General features: G+C 41.3%; 1 protein-coding gene across 7 annotated transcripts in view; it reads left to right on the top strand.

Annotated features, from left to right (window-relative positions):
* Positions 1–21,715, top strand: part of raver2 (ribonucleoprotein, PTB-binding 2) — a 179,018-nt gene that overhangs the window by 93,110 nt on the left and 64,193 nt on the right. For 6 of the 7 annotated variants that reach the window (XR_011888030.1, XR_011888029.1, XM_072273888.1 and 3 more), the window contains exons 8-11: positions 14,372–14,480; positions 17,094–17,377; positions 20,105–20,219; positions 20,661–20,827. Coding sequence is in view for 5 of the 7 variants with exons in the window: in XM_072273888.1 (XP_072129989.1) it covers positions 14,372–14,480; positions 17,094–17,377; positions 20,105–20,219; positions 20,661–20,827 (675 nt within the window). In the remaining 2 variants the exon portion in view is untranslated. The remainder of the gene's footprint in view (positions 1–14,371; positions 14,481–17,093; positions 17,378–20,104; positions 20,220–20,660; positions 20,828–21,715) is intronic. The other variant, XM_072273890.1, reaches the window with a different exon arrangement.

Genomic DNA, 21,715 nt, shown 5'->3' with positions numbered 1-21,715 from the left:
ATTGCTCGGAGCAAAGAGTATAAGAGTTTGGAATTCTTGATGCAGTTATATTATACGTTGGTTAGGCCACACTTGGAATATTGCACACATTCTGATCACCACATTACCGGAAGGACGTGGAGGTTTTAGGGGAAGGTTCAGAGAATTTGATCAGGATGCTAATTGGATTAGAGGGTGTAACCCTCAGGTTCGGTCAGTGGCATTAGTCTAGGGGAAGATGCTCTCCAGCCCGCCAAACCTGTGAAATCTCGTTTTGCAGATGCTGCATGATGTTTTCCCCTGTTACAAATCAGTACTGCGAAAAAACAAACAGTACACCATATGCAATTACATGATTTAGCTTTATAATTATTAATTTGACTAGCGGGTTAGTAAAGAAAACAAAGGGGCCAATTTTAATGAAACAGTCTAATGCGCACATTGGTGCTCATCATTTTCCTGTCAGTTTGTTCTCCATCGATTTCCCTGGGCGTTGTCAACTCCCGACCCCATTCCACATCCACTCAGTCTTGCAGTCTACGACCTCTCCATTCTGGTATCTTCTCTCTCTAGCTTCCGCCAAACAAAAGCCCACAAATACCTCGCTGTCGGACATACAAGAAAGAAAACTACTCCTCTCATTGGACGCCACACATTCCAAAGCCCCCGTTATCTCTAGTCATAACCCAAACACTGCTGCTAGAGAGAAACCGTTACATTAGCAGTGAAATCTTCCCCAGGTTGTTATAAGGGTATTACAGGTCCACAATCCCTTATCCGAAATCCTTGGGGCCAGTTACATTTCGGAATTCAGAATTTTTCAGATTTCAGACCCCCCTCCCCCGATAACAAAAAAACACGTATGCTCAAGTCCCTTATTTAACCTGTATCAGTGCAGTGGACTTTAGGACCCAGCGGCGCACCAAACCTACGCACATCCTCCCGTATAATTTAAATCATCTCTAGATTACTCATAATACCTAATACAATGTAAATGCTATGTAAATAATCGTTATACTGTATTGTTTAGGGAATAATGACAAGAAGAAGTGTTATTTCCAACAAAAACATTCAATAAAACATAAAATACACAGCTTCAAACAAACCGAATCAAGCTCATGGTAAATGACTTATTGGAATAAATATAGAACGTCATTGTCACTGTCACTATAAAACTTCAGTAACTTGTCTTTGTTTATTTAAATCATATACAGTGGTAGTTCCGACACTATTTACTTCAGTAAGACGCCGCACAGACACACCACCATCAAGCTTCTGCAATAACTCCACTTTCTGCGTTATTGATAGAGAGGATTCCTTCTCTTTTTCTCGTTGTTACCCATAGGGGTATCTGCAGCTCTTTCTGATATTTTCACAGTGAAATTAAACACAAAGTCAACAGTGAACACAAAATATCAGCAAACAGCAAATGCACATGTAACCAGTACAAACGCTGAGCCACAACTGATGTCTGGTGGCCTCTGCTAGTGCTGCCACGTCACACCTGAGTGACGTCAGCTGTTGGTGAAAAGAACTTCTGTTTTCGGAGCTTTTTGGATTTCAGAATTTCGGATAAAGGAATGTGCACTGTAGTTATAGAAGTTGGACAAACTTGGGTTATTATCTCAGGAGAGTCTGAGGCTAAGGGGAGACCAGATGGGAGTTTATAACATTGAGGAGCATAAGTGGGATCACAGAATTTCTTTCCCAGGATAGAAATGTTGAATGCTGGAGGGTATACATTTTAGGTGAGAGAGGCATATTTTAAAGGAGATACATAAGCAATTTTCTTTCCCCTGGAGAGGTGGTAGTATCTGGGCAGTATCGGAAATAGTTATCTTAGTAGCATTAAAGAAACTCTTAGCTAGGAGTATGGAGGGATATGGATCATGTGCAAGCAGAAGGGATTAGTTTAATATGGCTTCGTGCTCGGCACAAACAAGATATTAAGAGATATGAGGCACCTCCAATATCTGTCACTTGGAAATTTAGACCCTTTGTCAGAAGCAGTCATGAAGAAACTAGTATTTATTAGTAACTTAATTGTAGCTATAAAAAATACTAGGACTTCCTAAATAGTCCCTTAGGATTGAGCATAATTTGTTTTTATGGTAGTTATCTACCTTTTGAGGTAGTTGAATCCTCTGTGGGACCTGCAGACTTTACCATTCATCAGAAAGGTGTAGCTAAGTGGGCTAGTGCATAGGTTGATTGGGTTCTTGTGCAGTTCTCTTGCTTGTTCTTGGACCTCACACAAGGGAACCTCAAAGTATTCTATGCCATACTGGATGCTTCTTCACTACTTTGAGCAATATTGGGCAAATGATCCAAGAGTTGATGAGGCTGTTAATTGTAAGTTTTGTGGACATCATTCTGTTGTATCTTGAAAATTGATGGCTGTGATAGTATTTGGAACAGAGTGGTTGCCTTTGAAATCGGATGTTGGATTACAGATGTTGCGGTTTGTGCATCAAAGCAGGCTGAGCACTGTGATACTGATTTGGAAGAGGGTGCTGACATTGGTTTACTCATCCTGCAGACAGATTTGGAGGACTGCAGGGGCGCTGTAGTACTCCAAGGTATTGTGTACATTTTCATAACATGTCCATTTGTGTTTTTCATTTATAAAAAAAAGCAGGGGTCACTACTAATGCGCAGCCACTAAAATTGGTGTTGTTTGAGGCCTTGGTCCTTGAACACATTCTTCTGCACCTAACAAAAGACTCTAACTGGCAGGTGGCTCCTGGAAATGGGAGACAATTAGTATTAAACAGAATCTCTAGATGGATATGAATTAATGGAAGGTAGTTGCTTAGTGGACATTATTCTAAGTGAAGGACCTCAGGCTTCCAGATGTAACTGTTAAGGTTCATCTTATATGTATGGCTTCTAAATATGCACATATGCAAGTAATATGTTTGAACTTGATCTGTTATAAAGCCAGTATGAATCCAGCCCAAGTAGAAAACAAAACTTCTTGAATGAACCAAATTCCTGCTTTGTGCAATGACATGCCAGAATTATTCTTGGTGCAAGTTCATGACAACCTTCCCTTCATGTTTGACGAGGAAAGCACGCAGAGAGATTTGATGCTATGAATATGACCATCTTCAGAAAAGGAGAAATAATTAGGGAAGTATACTGACTGCTGCAGGGAAGTTATTACAAGAATTTGCCATAACTAGAAACATAGAAAGCCGACAGCACAATACAGGCCCTTCAGCCCACAGAGCTGTGTCGAATATGTCCTTACCTTAGAAATTACCTAGGGTTACCCTTGGCTCTCTATTTTTCTGAGCTTCATGTACCTGTCCAGGAGTCTCTTAAAAGACCCTATTGTATTTGCCTCCAGCACCGTCACCAGCAGCCCATTCCACGCACTCACCACTCTCTGTGTAGTAAAAAAAAAACTTACCCCTGACATCTCTGCTGTACCTACTTCTAAGCACCTTAAAACTGTGCCCTCTCGTGCTAGCCATTTCAGTCCTGGGAAAAAGCCTCTGACACGATCATGCTTCTCATCGTCTTATACACTTCTATCAGGTCACCTCTCATCCTCTCTGAAACGTAAATGGTGTGCTGCACGTCAAGAAACACAATGGACATCTAATAAAAGTCTAAGAAAAGTTCTGGGTGCATTATAAAGAAAACTTCTGGGTGCATCCTAAAAAAAAAAAGTGAGCAAGGGCAGTTGGTGCATTTTGTGTGCCACAGTTCCTGAGGAGACATTGGATTGCATAGAGGGAGAGGGAGTTTGAACAAGCCTGTGGAGGTAGTCACTTTGTGTACCACAGTTCCCAAAGAGACATTGTGCATAATTTGGCATTTGGCAAGATACAATAAAAAGTTAGGTTTAAGTGGAGCAGCCATTGTGTGAAAGGGCCAATATTGGATGGGGAGTTGAGGCTTTGGATTATTGAGGCTTCAGCAAGGAGAGGCATAGGTCATAGATTTTTTTTTGTTACTTATTCTTTCTTTCCTATTACACCATTAGAGCAGTGGGGGTGCTAGACAGGAGAATGGAATACTCTTCTTGTGTATGTGTAAAGGCAAGGAGACCTTCAGTGTTCCTGACAACTATACCCGCAAGAAATTCATCCAGCTGCAACTTCTAATAGATCAGGTTAGAGATGCTGTTAATTGACAGGACATATGGGAAGGTAGTTACACCCAAGGTGCAGAACACAGGTAACTGGGTGACCTTCAAGAGGGGTAAAGTCGATAGGCAGTCAGTGTAGAGTACCCCTGTGGCTGTACCCCTCAACAACTAGCATACCGCTTTGGATACTGTATAGGGGGATGACCTAGCAGAGGAAAGTCACAATGGTCAGGTTTCTGGCACTGAGTCTGACTCTGGGTCAGAATGGAAGGCGGGAGAAGAGGTGAGCTGCAGTGATCGGAGATTCTTTGTCTAGGGGAACAGAAAGGACGAGAATAAGATTCCCGGATGGTATGTTCCCTCCAGGATGCCAGGGTCAAGGATATTGTGGACTGAGTCCACAGCATTTTTAAGTTGGAGGGTGAGCAGCCAGAACTCATGATTCACTTAAGTACCAATTACATTGGACCCTCTTCCAGAGAAGGTGGGACTGTAGAGAACGGACAGTTTGCACCTGAACTGAAGAGGGCTAGTAGCTTTGCAGGAATGTTTGCTTGTGCTACACAGGGGAAATGGGGTGGGGTGGGGGTGGAGTTTAAACTGGAGTTGCAGGCAAATGTGAATTGGAGCACCAGAGTGGATAGTGGGGTGGTTGTGGAGAAAGATGTTGTTAAGCCTACATACTAAGTCAGGAATCGGAAGATTGAGCAAGGAGTATTGTAGGAAAGACCGATAAGCTTTGGGCACAGATCAACACATGCAATGGTGACATTGTAGCCATCAGTAAGGTTTGCAGGAGGGGCAGGACTGGCAGCTTAATGCTTCGGGGTGTCAATGCTTTAGACTTGATAGAGCAGGAGGAATTAAAGGGGGAGGGTTGACATTACTAGTCAGGGAAAATGTCGTGGTAGTACTCAGTAAAGAGTGGAGAACTTGTCTAATGAGGTTTTATGAGTAGAAATGGGGAATAAAAAAGCTATGACCATGTCAATTGGATGATATTAGCGACTACTCATAAATCTGTGGGATTTAGAGGAGCAAATTTTTAGAGGGATTGCAGACTGTTTTTAAGAGACATAAGGTTGTGATAGGCAGACATCCCACCTCTCCCGGAAGATCCGGGAGTCTCCCGCATATCAATAGTGGCTCCCTGACACCCGGAAATTATATACAATATCCCGGAAATAGATTTTTTTGAGAGGGAGAGGGAGAGCGAGCATCCTGATTGGTCTCTCTTCGTGCTAAGAGTGGTCCCCAACCACTGGACCATGAGGAAACAATATGATTTGGCGATATGTAACTATATGAGTCATTTGCACCTTTCCTCATTCCCTGTCACGCACTGTTGAACTTGAACGCACGCAAGATCATTACACGCGTGTCATCCATGTCAGTGCGGGAAGAAGATCAACTCCTCGAGCTTGTAAATGACGATGGGCTGAAAAGTTTGTTTGACATAACATCTCTGCCGGCATTCTGGATCAAAGTCAAGGCTAAATATCCTGAGATAGCCACGAAAGCACTGAAAACGTTGCTTCCATTTCCAACATCATATCGCTGTGAAGCGGAGTTTTCTGCAATGAATGCAACGAAAACTAAATTGTGGAATAGACTAGACATAAGGAACCCCCTTCGAGTATTGCTGACTCCCCTCACCCCTCGATGGGACCGTCTTGTTGCAGGGAAACAAGCCCAGGGCTCGCACTGATTCGGCGATATTGGTGTGTTGCAATGATTTTATATGTTCATACGGGGAAAATATGCGCTGTGTGTTTAATATCCAAACATTACTTAAAATGTTATCACCTATATTCTGGTCGTGATTAACATCCCCCCCCCCCCCAGTTGGCTGCTCTGCAAGAATATTGTCAATATTAAACCGGTCTGTGGTGCAAAAACAGTTGGGGACCCCTGCTAAGTAGACCTATCAGTTTTCTCTGTGAGCGGGCTTTACAGTCGACCTCAAAAATAATGACAGTGTTGCTCGCTGCACTGTTTGCAACAGTGAATTTTCTATTGCCTATGGTGGGTTAAAATGTAAAAGACATGTTGAGGTGAGTTTAACAGGTGTCATTTGTTCATTAGCATAGCTAACGTTATTTAAACTAGCTGGCTGACTGGCTGCTAAGGAGCTACGCTATTGATGTCCTACGTGATGAGGCCAAACTCCGTGTAGACTTGCTTAAAGTTGTAATAGAATAAACATGATAATATAATATAATATAAGTGCAAACACAAAATAATTTGCAGATGCTGGGGTCAAAGCGACACTCACAACACGCTGGAGGAACTCAGCAGGTCTGGCAGCATCAGTGGAAAAGATCGGTTGACGTTTCTGGCTGGAATCCTTCGTCAGGACTGTAGGGGGAAGGAGCAGAGGCCCTATAAAGAAGGTGGGGGGAGGGTGGGAAGGAGAAGGCTGGTAGGTTCCAGGTGAAGAACCAGTAAGGAGAAAGATAAAGGGGTGGGGGAAGAGAGGCAGGGAGGTGATAGGCAGGAAAGGTGAAGAAAGAATAGGAGAAAACACAATGGGTAGTAGAAGGAGGCAGAACCAAGAGGGAGGAGGTAGGCAGCTGGGGGAGAGGGCAGAGTGATGTAGGGGAAGGGAGGGGGAGGGAATTACCAGAAGTTGGAGAATTCTACGTTCATACCAAGGGGCTGGAGACTACCTAGACTGTATATGAGGTGTTGCTCCTCCAACCTGAGTTTAGCCTCATCATGGCAGTAGAGGAAGCCACGTACAAACATATCTGAGTGGGAGTGGGAAGCACCGTTGAAGTGGGTGGCTACTGGGAGATCCTGTCTGTTTTGGCGGACGGAGCGGAGGTGCTCGATGAAGCGGTCCCCCAATCTGCATCGGGTTTCACATCAGTGAAATCCTCTACATCCTCTACATCTGTGAAACCTGACGCAGATTGGGGGACCACTTCGTCGAGCACCTCCGCTCCGTCCGCCAAAACAGACAGGATCTCCCAGTAGCCACCCACTTCAACGGTGCTTCCCACTCCCATTCAGATATGTCCGTACGTGGCCTTCTGTACTGCCATGATGAGGCTAAACTCAGGTTGGAGGAGCAACACCTCATATACAGTCTAGGTAGTCTCCAGCCCCTTGGTATGAATGTAGAATTCTCCAACCGGTAATTCCCTCCCCCTCCTTTCCCCTATCCCTATGTCACTCTGCCCCCTCCCCCAGCTGCCTACCTCCTCCCTCTTGGTTCCACCTCCTTCTACTACCCATTGTGTTTTCCCCTATTCTTTCTTCACCTTTCCTGCCTATCACCTCCCTGCCTCCCTTCCCCCACCCCTTTATCTTTCCCCTTACTGGTTTTTCTCCTGGAACCTACCAGCCTTCTCCTTCCCACCCTCCCCCCGCCTTCTTTATAGGGCCTCTGCCTCTTCCCCCTACAGTCCTGACGAAGGGTTCCAGCCCGAAACGTCGACCGATCTTTTCCACTGATGCTGCCCGACCTGCTGAGTTCCTCCAGTGTACTGTGAGTGATGTATAATATAAGCGCATATTTTAATGTCACATTTTCTGCATATACCCAACTTGGTTTACAGATTAGACAAAATCACTAAACAAAGTATTACATACACCCTTGGAGGTCGACGGGCGGAGGGGGGGTGGATATGGTGTTGTGGGGGGGTAGGGGTACCTCCCTGAAATGAGTTTTTGCAGGGTGGGATGTCTGGATAGGTGATTTTAACTTTCCACATATTCACTGACCCTCCCATACTGTAAAAGGGATAAATAGGAAAGAGTTTGTAAAATGTGTTCAGGAAAGTTTCCTTAATCAGTATATAGAAATCCCAACTAGAGAGAGTGCGATACTAGATCTCCTATTAGAGAATGAGACAGGGCAGCAGGGACATTTGCACTTTACATCTAGTGATCACAATACTATTAGTTTCAAAGTAAATATGCAGAAAGATAGGTCTGATCTGGTCTGTTGTTTGAGATTCTGAGTTGGAGAAAGGCCAACTTTGATGGTATCAAAAAGGATCTGGTAAGTGTAGATTGAGACAGGCTGTTTTCTGGCAAAGGTGTACTTGGTAAGCGGGAGTCCTTCTAAAGTGAAATTTTGAGAGTACAGTGTTTGTATATTCCTGGCAGAGTAAAAGGCAAGGGTAACAGGTATTGAGAATCTTGGTTTTGAGCAATTTTGAGGCCCTGGTTAAGAAAAAAAGAGTTGTATAGCAAGTATAGGCAGGTAGGAATAAATGAAGCCATGGACCATATAAAAATTAGAGTTCAGAGTTCAAAGTTCAAAGTAAATTTTATTATCAGAGTACATGTATATCACCATATACAACCTTGAGATTCATTTTCTTATGGACATACTCAACAAATGAATAGAATAGTAACTATAACAATATCAATGAAAGGCTCCCCAACCAGAGTGCAGAAGATAAACTGTGCAAATGTAAAATGAAGAAACAATAATATAAATATAAGCATTAAATATCAAGAACATGAGATGAAGATTCCTTGAGAGTGAGTGCATTGGTTGTGGGAATGTTTCAGTGGTAGGGCAAGTGAAGTTGAGTGAAGTCATCCTCTTTGTTCAAGAGCCTGAAGGATGAAGGGTAGCAATTGTTCCTGAACCTGGTGGTGTGAGTCCTGAGGTTCTTGTACCTTCTTTCTGATGGCAGAAGCGAGAAGAGAGCGTGCCTGGGTTATGGGGGTCCCTGATTTGCTCAATGGTTGGGAGTGCTTTTCCTGTGATGGACTGAGCCGTATCCACTAATTTTGCAGAATTTTCCATTCAAAGGCATTGGTGTTTCTATACCAGGCTGTGATGCAGCCAGCCAATATACTCCCAACTACACATCTATAGAAGTTTGTCAAAGTTTTAGATGTCATGCCAAATCTCTGCAAACTCCTAAGGAAGTAGAGGCTCTGCTGTGCTTTCTTCATAATTGCACATGTGTGCTGTGCCCAGGATGGGTCCTCTGAAATAATATCACTGAGGAACTTAAAGTTGCTAATCCTCTCCACCATGGTCCTCTAATGAGGGCTGACCCATGGACCTCTGGTTTCCCTCTGTAATCTATAATCAGTTTCTTGGTCTTGCTGACATTGAGTGGGTAGTTGTTGTTTTGAAACCACTCAGCTAGATTTTCAGTCTCCCTCCTATATGCTGATTCATCACCACCTTTGATTCGGCATACAACAGTGGTGTCATCAGCAAACTTAAATATTGCATTGGGACTGTGCTTAGCCACACAATTGAATAGAGCAGAGGGCTAAGCGCACAACCTTGTGGTGCATTTGTGCTGATGGAGATTGTGGAAGAGATGTTGTTACCATTCCGAATTGACTGGAAATTCAGGATCCATTTGCACAAGGAGGTATTGAGGCTAGGGTCTTGACACTCATTGATTAGTTTTCAGGGGTTGATGTTTTTGTATACTGAGCTGTAGTAATAAAGAGCATCCTGTTGTTTGTGTCTTTGCTGTCCAGATGTTCCAGAGGAGAAGTTGTTTCCTGTCCTGAGAAAAATCAGGGTGGATAAATCCTCAGGGCAAAATGCACCTGACGAGGTGTACCCTCAGCCCCTGTGGGAGGGTAGTGTAGAAATTGCAGGAACCTTAGCAGAGATATTTAAAACATCTTTGCTACGGCTGAGGTGCCAGAGGATTGGAGGATAGATAATGTTGTTCAGTTGTTTAAGAAAGGCCCTAAGAATTTATTTTATTTATTTTATTCAGAGTTACAGTGCAGGTAAAGCTTTTTGGCCCATTGGGCAGCATTGTCCAGCAACCCACCTATTTAATGCTAGCCTAATCACAATGACCAATTAACCTGTTAACTGGTACGTCTTTGGGCTGTGGGAAGAAATTGGAGCACCCAGAGGAAAGTCATGCACATGGGAAGAATGCACAAACTCCTTGGAGGATGCCAGCATTGAACTTCAAACTCCAACAGCCCGAGCTGTAGTAGTTTTGTGCTAACTACTATGCCACTGTGGTGCCCCAATAAGCCAGGAAATTATAGGCCAGTGGACCAGACATCAGTAATGGGGAAGTTATTAGGAAAGTATTAAGTATGAACTAGATATATGGGTATTTGGATAGACAGTGACTGATTAAGGATAGTCAACATGGCTGTGTGCCTAGAAGGTCATGTCTAATCAATCTTAGACTTTTTTGAGGAGGTTTCCAGATAAATTGATGAAGGTAAGGCAGTAGATGTTGTCTACATGAAATTTAGCAAGGCCTTTGACAATGTTCCCCATGGGAGGTTAGTCAAGAATGTTTAGTCACTTGGTATTCAAGATGAGGTAGTAAATTAGATTGGACATAGGTTTCGCGAGAGAAGCCACGGAGTGGTAGTGGATGGTTACTTCTCTGACTGGAGGCCTATAAACAGTGGTGTGCTGCAGTTATTGTTGTTGTTTGTTATCTATTTCAATGCTGGATGATAATGTAAACTGGATCAGCATATTTGCAGATAACATCAAGATTGGGGGCGTGGCAGACAGTGAGAAAGACTACTTAAAGCTTGCAGCAGGATCTGGATCAGCTGGAAAAATGGGCTGAAAAATGGTAGATGGAATTTAATGCAGACAAGTATGAGGTGTTGCACTCTGGGAGGACGATAGGTGAGCAGAAAGGTACTAGGGAGTGTGTAGAACAGAGCAATCTGGGAATACAGATCCAAAATTCCTTGAAAGTGGAGTCACAGGTACGTAGGGTCGTAAAGAAAACTGTTGGCACATTGGCCTTCATAAATCAATGTATTGAGTTGGGGTATTATGTTGAAATTGTAAAAGGTGTTTGAGAGGCCTAATTTGGAGTATTGGGTGGAGTTTTGGTCACCTACCCACAGGAAAGATGTAAGAAATACTGAGAGTGCAAAGAAGATTTACAAGGATGTTGCTGGACCTTGAGGACCTGAGTAATAGGGAAATGTTGAATAAGTTAGGACTTCATTCTTTAGAATATAGAAGATTGTGTGGAGATTTGATAGAGGTATACAAAGTTGAGGGGTATAGATAGGGTAAATGCAAGCAGGCTTTTTCCATTGAGATTGGGTGAGACTACAACTGGAGGCCATGTGTTAAAGGTGAAAGGTGGAATGTTGAAGGGGACCATGAGGGGGAATGTCTTCACTCAGGGAGGTGAGAGTATGGAACAAACTTCCAGTGCAAGTAGTGGACTTGGGTTTGATTATAACATTTAAGAGAAATTTGGATAGGTACATGAACGGGAGGTATATGGAGGGCTATGGTCTAGGTGCAGGTCAGTAGGACTCAGCAGATTAATAGTTCAGAACAGGCTAGATGGACTGAATAGCCTGTTTCTGTGCTGTAGGGTTCTGTGACTCTAAACCAGTCTTCGTGCTAGCCCTTTTGTTGAAGTTCCTTGGCCCCAGGTTGATGCTACTTTCTCTTAACTATGTTGCATCAGCTTTACTCATTCCTTTCTCTGATTCACCTTTTCCTACTCCCTCATCCTATATGAATGCTATTTAATCTGGAGAGCATTTTGAATTGGGTATTATTTCATTGTACCTGGAATAATTTTCCTACTGCACCTTAAGAAACGTCCCTGTAAAGTGAAGGGGAAGGAATATCTTCAGGGACTGGGTGAATCCAATATAAAATACTGTGAAAGGAGAATACCAGTGGAAGAGTAGGTTCGGGCTGAAGATTCTGAGAACTTCCAGTTTTTTAAGGGATTTTGAGAAGTAACAGATACATTGGGTCATCATAGTTAGAACATAGAATAGTACAGCACATTACAGGCCCTTCAGCCCGCAATGTTATGCCGACCCTCAAACTCTGCCTCCCACCTTAAATTCCTCCATATACCTGTCTAATAGTCTCTTAAACTTCACTAGTGTATCTGCCTCCACCACTGACTCAGGCAGTGCATTCCACGCACCAACCACTCCCTGAGTAAAAAACCTTCCTCTAATATCCCCCTTGAACTTCCCACCCTTTAAAGCCATGTCCTCTTGTATTGAGCAGTGGTGCCCTGGGGAAGAGGTGCCGGATATCCACTCTATCTATTCCTCTTAATAACTTGTACACCTCTATCATGTGTCCTGTCATCCTCCTCCTCTCCAAAGAGTAAAACCCTAGCTCCCTTAATCTCTGATCATAATCCATACTCTCCAAACCAGGCAGCATCCTGGTAAATCTCCTCTGTACCCTTTCCAATGCTTCCACATCCTTCCTATAGTGAGGCAACCAGAACTGGGCACAGTACTCCAAGTGTGGCCTAATCAGAATTTTATAGAGCTGCGTCATTACATCGCGACTCTTAAACTCTATCCCTCGATTTATGAAAGCTAGCACCCCATAAGCTTTCTTAACTACCGTGTCTACCTGTGAGGCAACTTTCAGTGATCTGTGGACATGTACCCCCAGATCCCTCTGCTCCTCCACAATACCAAGTATCCTGCCACAGTAGAGGAGTTTTCACATTTTAAGTTAATTGATTGGATCAGATTAAATTTCCAGAAGCTGAGAGTTAAAAGGGCAAAGGGTAATGGTAAATTGTTAAGCTCTGTGTTCCCACAAACCACTTGATTCTGAACTCTTTAATGATAAATCTTGTGTACTTAAATTACTCTACTTATCTACTACACCAGTATTTCTAATGTGATAGTTTGGATTACATTAAAGACTATTATCCCAAATTAACTGGGCTTTTGTTTCTTAATTTTGCTCCTTGAAAATAATCATTCAAAAATGTGTTTAGTTAGTAAGACTCACATTCTGCCTGGTTCGTTGTTTTGGATATTGTATGTGAGTGAGGAATGATACCTCTGAATCCTAGTGTAGGACAAAAGGTGGGTTTAGTTGAAGATTGATATGTATTTCCAAAGGTAATATTATGTAAAATATATTAAAAAATGAACTTAACACAATAATTAGACGTGCTGAAATGAACAGTTTCATTTTAGAACTTTTGAATCTGTAGGACAGTTTAGGCAGTTTGCCTTCTGGATAACTAAAGTGGTTGATTTTGTGAAAATCATGATGGGAGCAATTGGCTAGCTCTCTTAATACTCTACTTCTCTAATAAGCATTTTATTTTTCATCCACATTTGTTTACTCACCAGCTAATTGGTGGTAGAGCTGACACAATGATTTAAAATAAGCAAGAGCAGAAATTAAATGTTTATTGCTGCTTCAGCATTTGATTAAAAATGGATGATCTTCTATATGTTCTGCTTTCATGTTCAAACTTCATATCCTTAAGTATGCAAGAAAGTTGATCTGTCTTTAATATCCACTGGGATGAGTCACCACAGTCGTTTTGCATTGAGAAATCTAAACATTCACTGTTCACTGGGTAATTTTTTTTCTCATTGCATTTCTCAATTCTGGACACCCCACGTAAGAAAAACTTTATCCCTACATCTGCCTCTAATACCCAATGAGAATTTTGCATGATTTATTGATAGCACCTCTTGTTCCTCAGTCTAGAAAGTAGATGAAGTCATCTATCTTCACTGGACAATTTATCCTAATCTTCCTGCCACCTCATTCTAGGAATCAATGATAGGAAGCTTTGTGTTATTCCCTCTATTGCAAATATATCCTTAAGTGGGGAGATGAGACTTGAGCTCAAGTTGCAGTCTTATTCAGACCCTGTATTGTAGCTTTTTTCTTCTATTCAAATTGTCTAGCAATGAAGATCATCATGCAATTTACCTTCCTAATTGCATCATATGTGAGCACAAAGTCCCCTTTCAATGGCAGCACTTTTCACTCTCTTGCCATTTAAACAAATCTATTTCATGTACCATACTGGTGTAACATTTTTCCATATCATGTTCTATCTTTCTTTCCTCACTATCCATTTGGTATGTCTACACCCCCTAAAGGGACTTGCATGTCTAATACAAGCAATATCTCAGAAAGAGTAAAACTTGTAGATACTCCCTCAATTCTTGCTGCCCTATAACTTTCAATAATTATGGATATACTACAAGGTCTGTTTTTCTAAATCATTAATGTAGGTTTGGAATTTATTAGATCTCAGCATTAATCCCTGTGGTATCTGTTGGATTTGGCTAGGGAAAACACCCCAAACTAATCAGAGTTTGTATTTCTGATTGTTATGCATGTTTCAAAAGTGTATTTTGAGAAACAAAATCGTTCCTTCTGATCTTACACGGTATTGTGGACCAGCCCATAAATCCTGCATGAAGAACGGCTACAAGAAAAATACTCCAAGGCAGTGAATACATCAGGAACATGTTGGTTTCTTTAAGTGAAAACGTTCTTTAAATAAAACAGTAATCACTTTTTACTTGATTTTTTATTTCCAGAAGTCCAGTTTACTTGGAGATCCTCCCTTGTTACTTCAGGGAGCTATGGAGCTTGGATCAAAAATTACATCAAATCCTGGGAAAGGGATTTTGGCTGAATCATCAAAGGGTAAATGGAAATCTTTTGAGTTGCATTACCAATAAATAATAGGATCACCGGAGTCAATCCATGAATGAAATGAATATTAAAGATTTGAAACTAATGTATTGTAAACATTGTGGAACTATTGTGGCTTGTGAGTTCCTCAGAATGGAGTAACAAAATTCCTGTGTAGTTCTTATAACTTCATAATTGTTACTGCCCTCCAGCTTTCTCATCAATAATAATAGATATTTATTACATGCTATGCTGATGCATATCACGGATACAGGTTTTGAACTCATTGGACTTGGGCACCGATCTCTACTGTCATCCTGAAATCATTTGACAAGGCCATTGTAGAGCTTGGAGAATCTGCTGTAGTTGGGACAGGGAATGAGTAGATGAGGAAATGGAGCCATCCTTCCATTATTCATGCTGGATTTCTATATTTTCCCAGTGAATGGAATAAGCTCAAATGCTGTCCTGTATGGTGCTCCTCCATTTTGAGTGATCATAGGCCAGGATTACTACAGGTCAGTAGGAGTACTGACTTGTGGGAATCACATTTACTTATGCTCAAGAATGTCCACTGGGCATTCAAGATGACACTTTTACCATGACCGGGCTTGGAATTCAAAGGCTGCTTTGAGAGACCGGACTGGTGAAGGCTGTGGTGAATTTCTTCTTGGACTGTTGTCAAGGAACCAACAAATAATCAGATTGTGTCAGTATTATAAATCTATATTTGTAAATAAAAGATACAAAAAAAAAACTCATTACATTACATAGGACTATCTTTTGACCAAACCTTAACCATCTTTGTGTATGAATGGGATATTCCTCACATTCACCATCTACTTGGATTTTGATTATTATGTATAGATAATACAGGTGTCCCCCGCTTTTCGAACGTTCACTTTACGAAACCTCACTGTTACGAAAGACCTACATTAGTTACCTGTTTTCGCTAACAGAAGGTGTTTTCACTGTTATGAAAAAAGGCAGTGCGCCGCATGCCCCGAGCAGCTAAGCTCTTCCCCCAGTACTGCATTCTCGCTGGCATTGCTTAAGCACATGCCTGTGTGCAGCCGTTAGCAAGATGAGTTCTAAGGTATCGGAAAAGCCTAAGGGTGTTACACTTAGCGAAAACTTGATATAATTAAGCGTTTTGATCGTGGTGAACGAAGAAAGGAAAAAGTGAGTTTGGCTTGTGGAAGTTGATGAAGATGATGTTGAAGAGGTTTTAGCATCCCATGACCAAGAACTGATAGATGAAGAGCTGATGCAATTGGAAGAGGAAAGGATAACAATCGAAACCGAATGTGGTAGCGAACGGACCGAAAGTGAAGTCGTCCAGGAACTGAACGTGAAGCAACTGCGTGAGATTTTCGCTGCAATGATAAAGTACGACCTTAATTTTGAAAGAGTACGTTGGTTTAGGGCATATTTGCAAGATGGTTTGAGTGCTTACAAAGAACTGAATGATAGAAAAATGCGCGAGGCTAAGCAGTCAAGCATACTGTCGTTTTTTAAGCCTTCCACATCAGCCACAGCAGATGACAAACCTCGACCTTTGACATCGAGGCAGGCAGGCATAGAAGAAGATGACCTTCCTGCCCTGATTGATGAGATGACACCCCAGTGTCCCACCACCCCAACCCCCAGGCCGCAGACCGATACTTTGCCATGGAGAATGTAGCAGTAGCCGGGACGCACCCAACATATCTTTAAGAAAAAAGCCGAAATAAAGAAGCTAATTAATTAGGTGCCACCCGGCACGTAAATGTCGGCCCAGATCAGAGGCGATTGCCGATTGTGTTGCCTCTGATCTGGGCTGACATTTACATGCTGGGCAGCACCTAATTAATTAGCTTGTTTATTTTGGCTTTTTTCTTAAAGATGTGCTGGGTGCGTTCCGGCCACTGCTGTACCCCTGCATTCTTCGCGGATCAGTATCAGTCGGCAGCCTGTAAGGTGGGAGTCACTGCACCACCTCACCCTCCGACGACTCAGCCTAACACACCATCATCAGTGTGCTTGGTGCTGTCTTCCCGATTCCGGTAAGTGATACTACACTGTACATACATTATTTCTACTTTATATAAGCTGTGTATTTTTATGCGTTATTTGGTATGATTTGGCAGCTTCATAGCTTAAAGGTTGCTGGAGAGAGTGTTTCTGCTGAGAGTGCTTGCGTGAGATTTTTGCTATGGAGAACAGTGTGGCAATGATTGTAGAGAAGTATTTCTACTTTATATAGGCTGTGTATCATATCATTCCTGCTTTTACTATATGTTACTGTTATTTTAGGTTTTATGTGTTATTTGGCATGATTTGGTAGGTTAATTTTGGGTCTGCGAATGCTCCCAAATTTTTCCCATATAAATAAATGGTAATTGCTTCTTCGCTTTACGACATTCCGGCTTACAACCTGCTCTACCTTCAGATGGCGGGGGAACCTGTAAAGTGAAGGAACTAGAAGGTGAAATATATTGGCTTTATTTGCATTGTTTCTCCCACTAAAAGAAATGTATTCATATTTCAAAACAAAATTTGAATTTAAAATGCTCACAATTGCTTTGAACATATTTTGACAGTAATTCAACTATTCTGGAATCAACAGATGTTGTTTCATCACAGGTGTTCCAGTTCCTGCATTTCGTGCTGAACTTGCTAAAGCAGCTGCACAGCCAGCAGTGGGGACTTTGCCATTTTGGTCCAGTGAGAGGTTCTTGGGGCAAGAAGTGACTGAGCAGAAAACCTTCGTGGAAAAGTCAAATCTGGTCATGGGGCCACCGCCACTTTCTGCTCCTGTTAGACAGACTCATCTTCAAGGCGTTCCCAATTTTGTTCCAGGTGGCTTTTTGGCCAGCCACCAAAAGGAGCAAACTCAACCAACTACTCCTATGAATGGGAACTTTTGGGTAAGTATTTTGCTGTCTTTTTTCATCCTTTCTACTTCCCATCTCTTAGCAATTAGAAGTATGGAAAATATGACTTGAATTTGTAGTTCTTGCAGTAATGCTGTCTGATAATGTTTCTGTAATGTACGATGAAAAATCTACTGTATCATTGTGCAAAAGCTGGATCTTAAATTAATGCTAGTTTTATTTGAATACCTGAATTTTAAATATAATGAAAGCATGCCATGTGGAATAGTACTGTCTCAAACCCTGAAAATCAATTGAATATTTTTATTTATGTCATCTGCAATTAGGATATCTTCTGTTATTGTGTCATTTGATATCCTTGGAAATAACCTTATATCTGAAGTAACTCAGCAATAATTAATCAAATGAATATATACTTATTTCTTCTATCCAATAACTGATAATCTTGACTCTCTTATCAGTGTGGAGAGTGTTTGTTTAAAACTAAGCTCAAACTTTGGACAATAGTTCATGGATATAACAAATGTAGATTACATGACATTTGGTAAACCTGAAGCCCAATAGTGCTGGTTTTAAAAATCTCTTGCTAAATATAGTACAATGAGTATTGTATTAAGACATTAAAACATCAGCAACATTTATTACTTGTGATAACAAGATGATGAAACTCTACACTTATTAATGTCCAATAAATAGTTTTCAGGAAATGGAGTCTACTATTCTTAATGGTCTTAGCTATTTCAGATCCATGCTTAAGTTTGCTGACAACACAACTGCTGTTGGCAAATCAAAGGTGGTGACAAATCAGCATGTAGGAGGGAGATTGAAAATCTGGCTGAGTGGAGCCACAACAACAACATCTCACTCAATGTCAGCAAGACCAAGGAGCTGATTATTGACTTCAGGAGAAGAAAACTAGAGGTCCTTGAGCCAGTCCTCATTGGGAGGTCAGAGGTGGAGAGGATCAGCAACTTTAAATTCCTTGGTGTAATATCACTGGATCTGTCCTGGGCCCAACGCATAAGTGCAGTCACAAAGACAAGATGGCAGCACCTCTATTTTAGAAGTTTGTGAAGATTCAGCGTGACATCTAAAACTTTGACAAACTTCTATAGGTGTGGAGAGAACATTAACTGGTTCCATCGCGGCCTTGTATGGAATCACCAATGCCCTTGAATGGAGAATCCTACAAAAGTAGTGGATATGGCCCAGTGCATCATGGGTAAAGCCCTCCCTTCTATTGGGCACATCTACACGGAGTATTGTCACAGGAAAGCAGCATCCATCATCAAGGAGCCCTGTCACCCAGACCATGCTCTCTTTTTGCTATTGCCATTCAGAAGAAGGTACAGGATTCTCAGGATCCTCACCACCAGGTTCAGGAACAGATTAACCCTCAACCATCAGGCCTTGAACAAGTGGGAATAACTTCATTCAACTTCACTCACCCATCACTGAACTGTTCCTACAACCTGTGGACTCATTTTCAAGGACTCTTCATCTCATGTTCATTCTCATTCTCTCTCTCTCTCTCTCTCTCTCTCACTCACTCACTCACTCACTCACTCACTCACTCACTCACCCACCTACCCACCCACCCACCCTCCCTTTTGTATTTGCAGGCCAGTTGGTGACGTCAATGTACTTGGATAATAAATTTATTTTGAACTTCCAACTCTAAAAGTACTTCCATTTGTTAGAGGGAACGAGATGATAAATGTCAGCTTGGCCAATATTGTAATCTAATTAAATCAAAGCTTTAATAATGTATGCTTTTTTTTTAACCATGCATCTTATTTTGTAAAAAAATAATTTTCTTAATGGCAGCTGTTTAGGACGCAAACCATTTCATGTTTGCTGGAATAGCAGAGAGAGATATGAGCTAATAATGGAGCCTGCTTGGTATGTTTTTTAAGTCACAAGCATTGTCATTTGATCAAAATGTAAATATTTATGGTATTGCAGAAACTATCTCCAGTCAAAGCTGGTGCTCAGATATGAGATGTGAGGAGGAAGTGAGGAGTTTGGCTTTAGTTGTAAGGAACCTGATATTTGTATTTGATCGTCAGATTTCAATTTTATCTTTCAATCGCTCTAAATGTATTCTACTTATCTTTAAATCAGCTCGCTTGAATTATGCTTAGTTCACTCAATAGCTCCTCTACACCATGTCAGCCCTAGATAGAGATGTGGGCCTCAGTGAATCTTGCTATCCAATGAGACTTATGAAGTTATTGATGAGATCTAGCAAGCCCTAATTGATAACTAAGCTGTGGGTAGGTTCAGACTGAGACTTCACATTAGAAAGATTTGATGACTTTAATAGGGGCTGGGAAATAAAATCTCATTTCTTTTGAGCCTAAATACTCGTAACAGTGTGTTTTTTAATGTTTCTGACATTTTATTTGAAGGAATTCTAAATATACTTGGAATTTAAATATTAAAGTGCAAATAATTAAAAATAATAAAATGTTTTCCTGTTTTAAGTGTCTTTATTTGTTTTTAATACTTGGCTTCCATTTGTGGATGCTTTTTAAGTGAATAGGAGATTCTCTTTATAAGCCAGCTCTGTACTTCAGACCCAGGATGTACTTATATGCAATCTTTCAAAATCACTGGCTGCAGCCTGCACGGTTCAACCTAATATCATTCTATGTGAGTCAAGAAAATAGTTGATTTTTTAAAACAGTTCAACATTCCATAATGGCTGATTAGTAGAAGAAAATAAACTTGTTAATTCAAAGTCTTGTTTCTGTGCAGAATGCTGCAGTGAGCAACCAATCGTTATTGCTAGGAGTCCCACCAAATGATCTAAAAATACCAAACAATCCCTATCTTAACTTTTGCAATATGCTGCCAAGTCCGAATTTTCATGGTGAGTAATCTGAGGAGGTGTACATTCTGTTAATGGGAATTAACTTGGGATGTGTGTTGTAGAGTGGGGTCTATGGAAAGATGTGGAGGTGTTGGTGTGGAGGCATGGGGTGCTGTGACAAAGGAGGAAACTGGCTAGAATTTATGTGACGACAACAAGGGGATTTTCTTCACAACCATCAGAACTTGCTGCCTTCTCTTCCCCTGTACAGCCAGTCTGATTAAACAAAACAATGGACGTATTCATATCAGGTAGCTTCAGTGAAGATAGAAGCAATTTAAAACTTTAGATAAGTGAACATTTTAGTATTAAGGTTATGCTGACCTTAGTATTTCCAACATTTTCTGTATAATCCCATGTTTTATGTGCAGTATTTTGCTGTTATTGTTGGTTTAAATTTTTGTACCAATTTGAAACCATTTTTATTTTAAATCCTTTCAGTTGGAAATGCTAATAAGCACACTCCTGTACAACAGCATGATGCAGTTCTGGAATCCATATTGAATCCAGCCATTTCTAGAGCAGCCAAAAAGTTGCAGACCTCTGCTTCACAGTGCACATTTGACTGTTATACTACGTATGCACCCAACTATGGGGATTATACACAGGTAGTGTCACAGATGCCCATCTGTATTAGTTGAATGTCAAAGTTGTTTTTTAATTTAACTGCAGTTTTCCTGTTGTTCCAAGGACAGAAGTCATTAGTCTGAACAGCTTTTTTTCTCCTACATTTTAAACAAGTGATTTGGATACACAACTTTTTAAAAGTGCTGAACAGAACATGTCAAAATCTGCCCATCTTATCTGGGAATTGTAGATACAAAACTTATTGCAGCACATATAGTGGTTCTCTTATAATGGTGAGCTCTTAGGTACTTCATGTAAGAGGCTTATATACACTAAATGGCCACTTCATTGGGTACACTTTGCTAATGCAAATATCAAATAGCCAGTCATGTGGCAGCAACTGAATGCATAAAAGCATGCAGACGGGGTCAAAAGGTTCAGTTGTTCGGACCAAACAACAGAATGGGGAAGAAATGTGATCTAAGTTGTTTGAATATCTCAGAAACTGCTATTCTCCTGCGATCTACACACACAACTTTCATTAGTGTTTACAGAGAATAGTGGTGGAAAAGCAAGAAACATCTAATGAGCAGCAGTTGCATAGGCGAAAATGTCTTGTTAATGAGAGGACTCAGAAGAATGGGCAGACTGGTTCAAGCTGACAGGAAGGCAATAGTAACTGAAATAAGACCATAAGACAAAGGAGCAGAAGTCGGCCATTCGGCCCATCAAGTCTGCTCCATCATTTTATCATGAGCTGCTAACTACCCATTACAACTGTGGTATGCAGAAGAGCATCTCTAACCATAAATAACATGTTGAACCTTGAAGTGGATGGGATATAGCAGATGAACACCATACCAGGTTCCACTCCTATACCTAATAAAGTGGCCACTGAATATTTGTGCCACATAGAAATGAGCTGAAAG

This window comes from Mobula birostris, chromosome 12 (assembly GCF_030028105.1).
Source record: "Mobula birostris isolate sMobBir1 chromosome 12, sMobBir1.hap1, whole genome shotgun sequence".
In the NCBI taxonomy this organism is placed as follows: domain Eukaryota; kingdom Metazoa; phylum Chordata; class Chondrichthyes; order Myliobatiformes; family Myliobatidae; genus Mobula; species Mobula birostris.
Note: the sequence above shows the minus strand (reverse complement) of the source record. Positions and strands in the feature narration are given on the sequence as shown.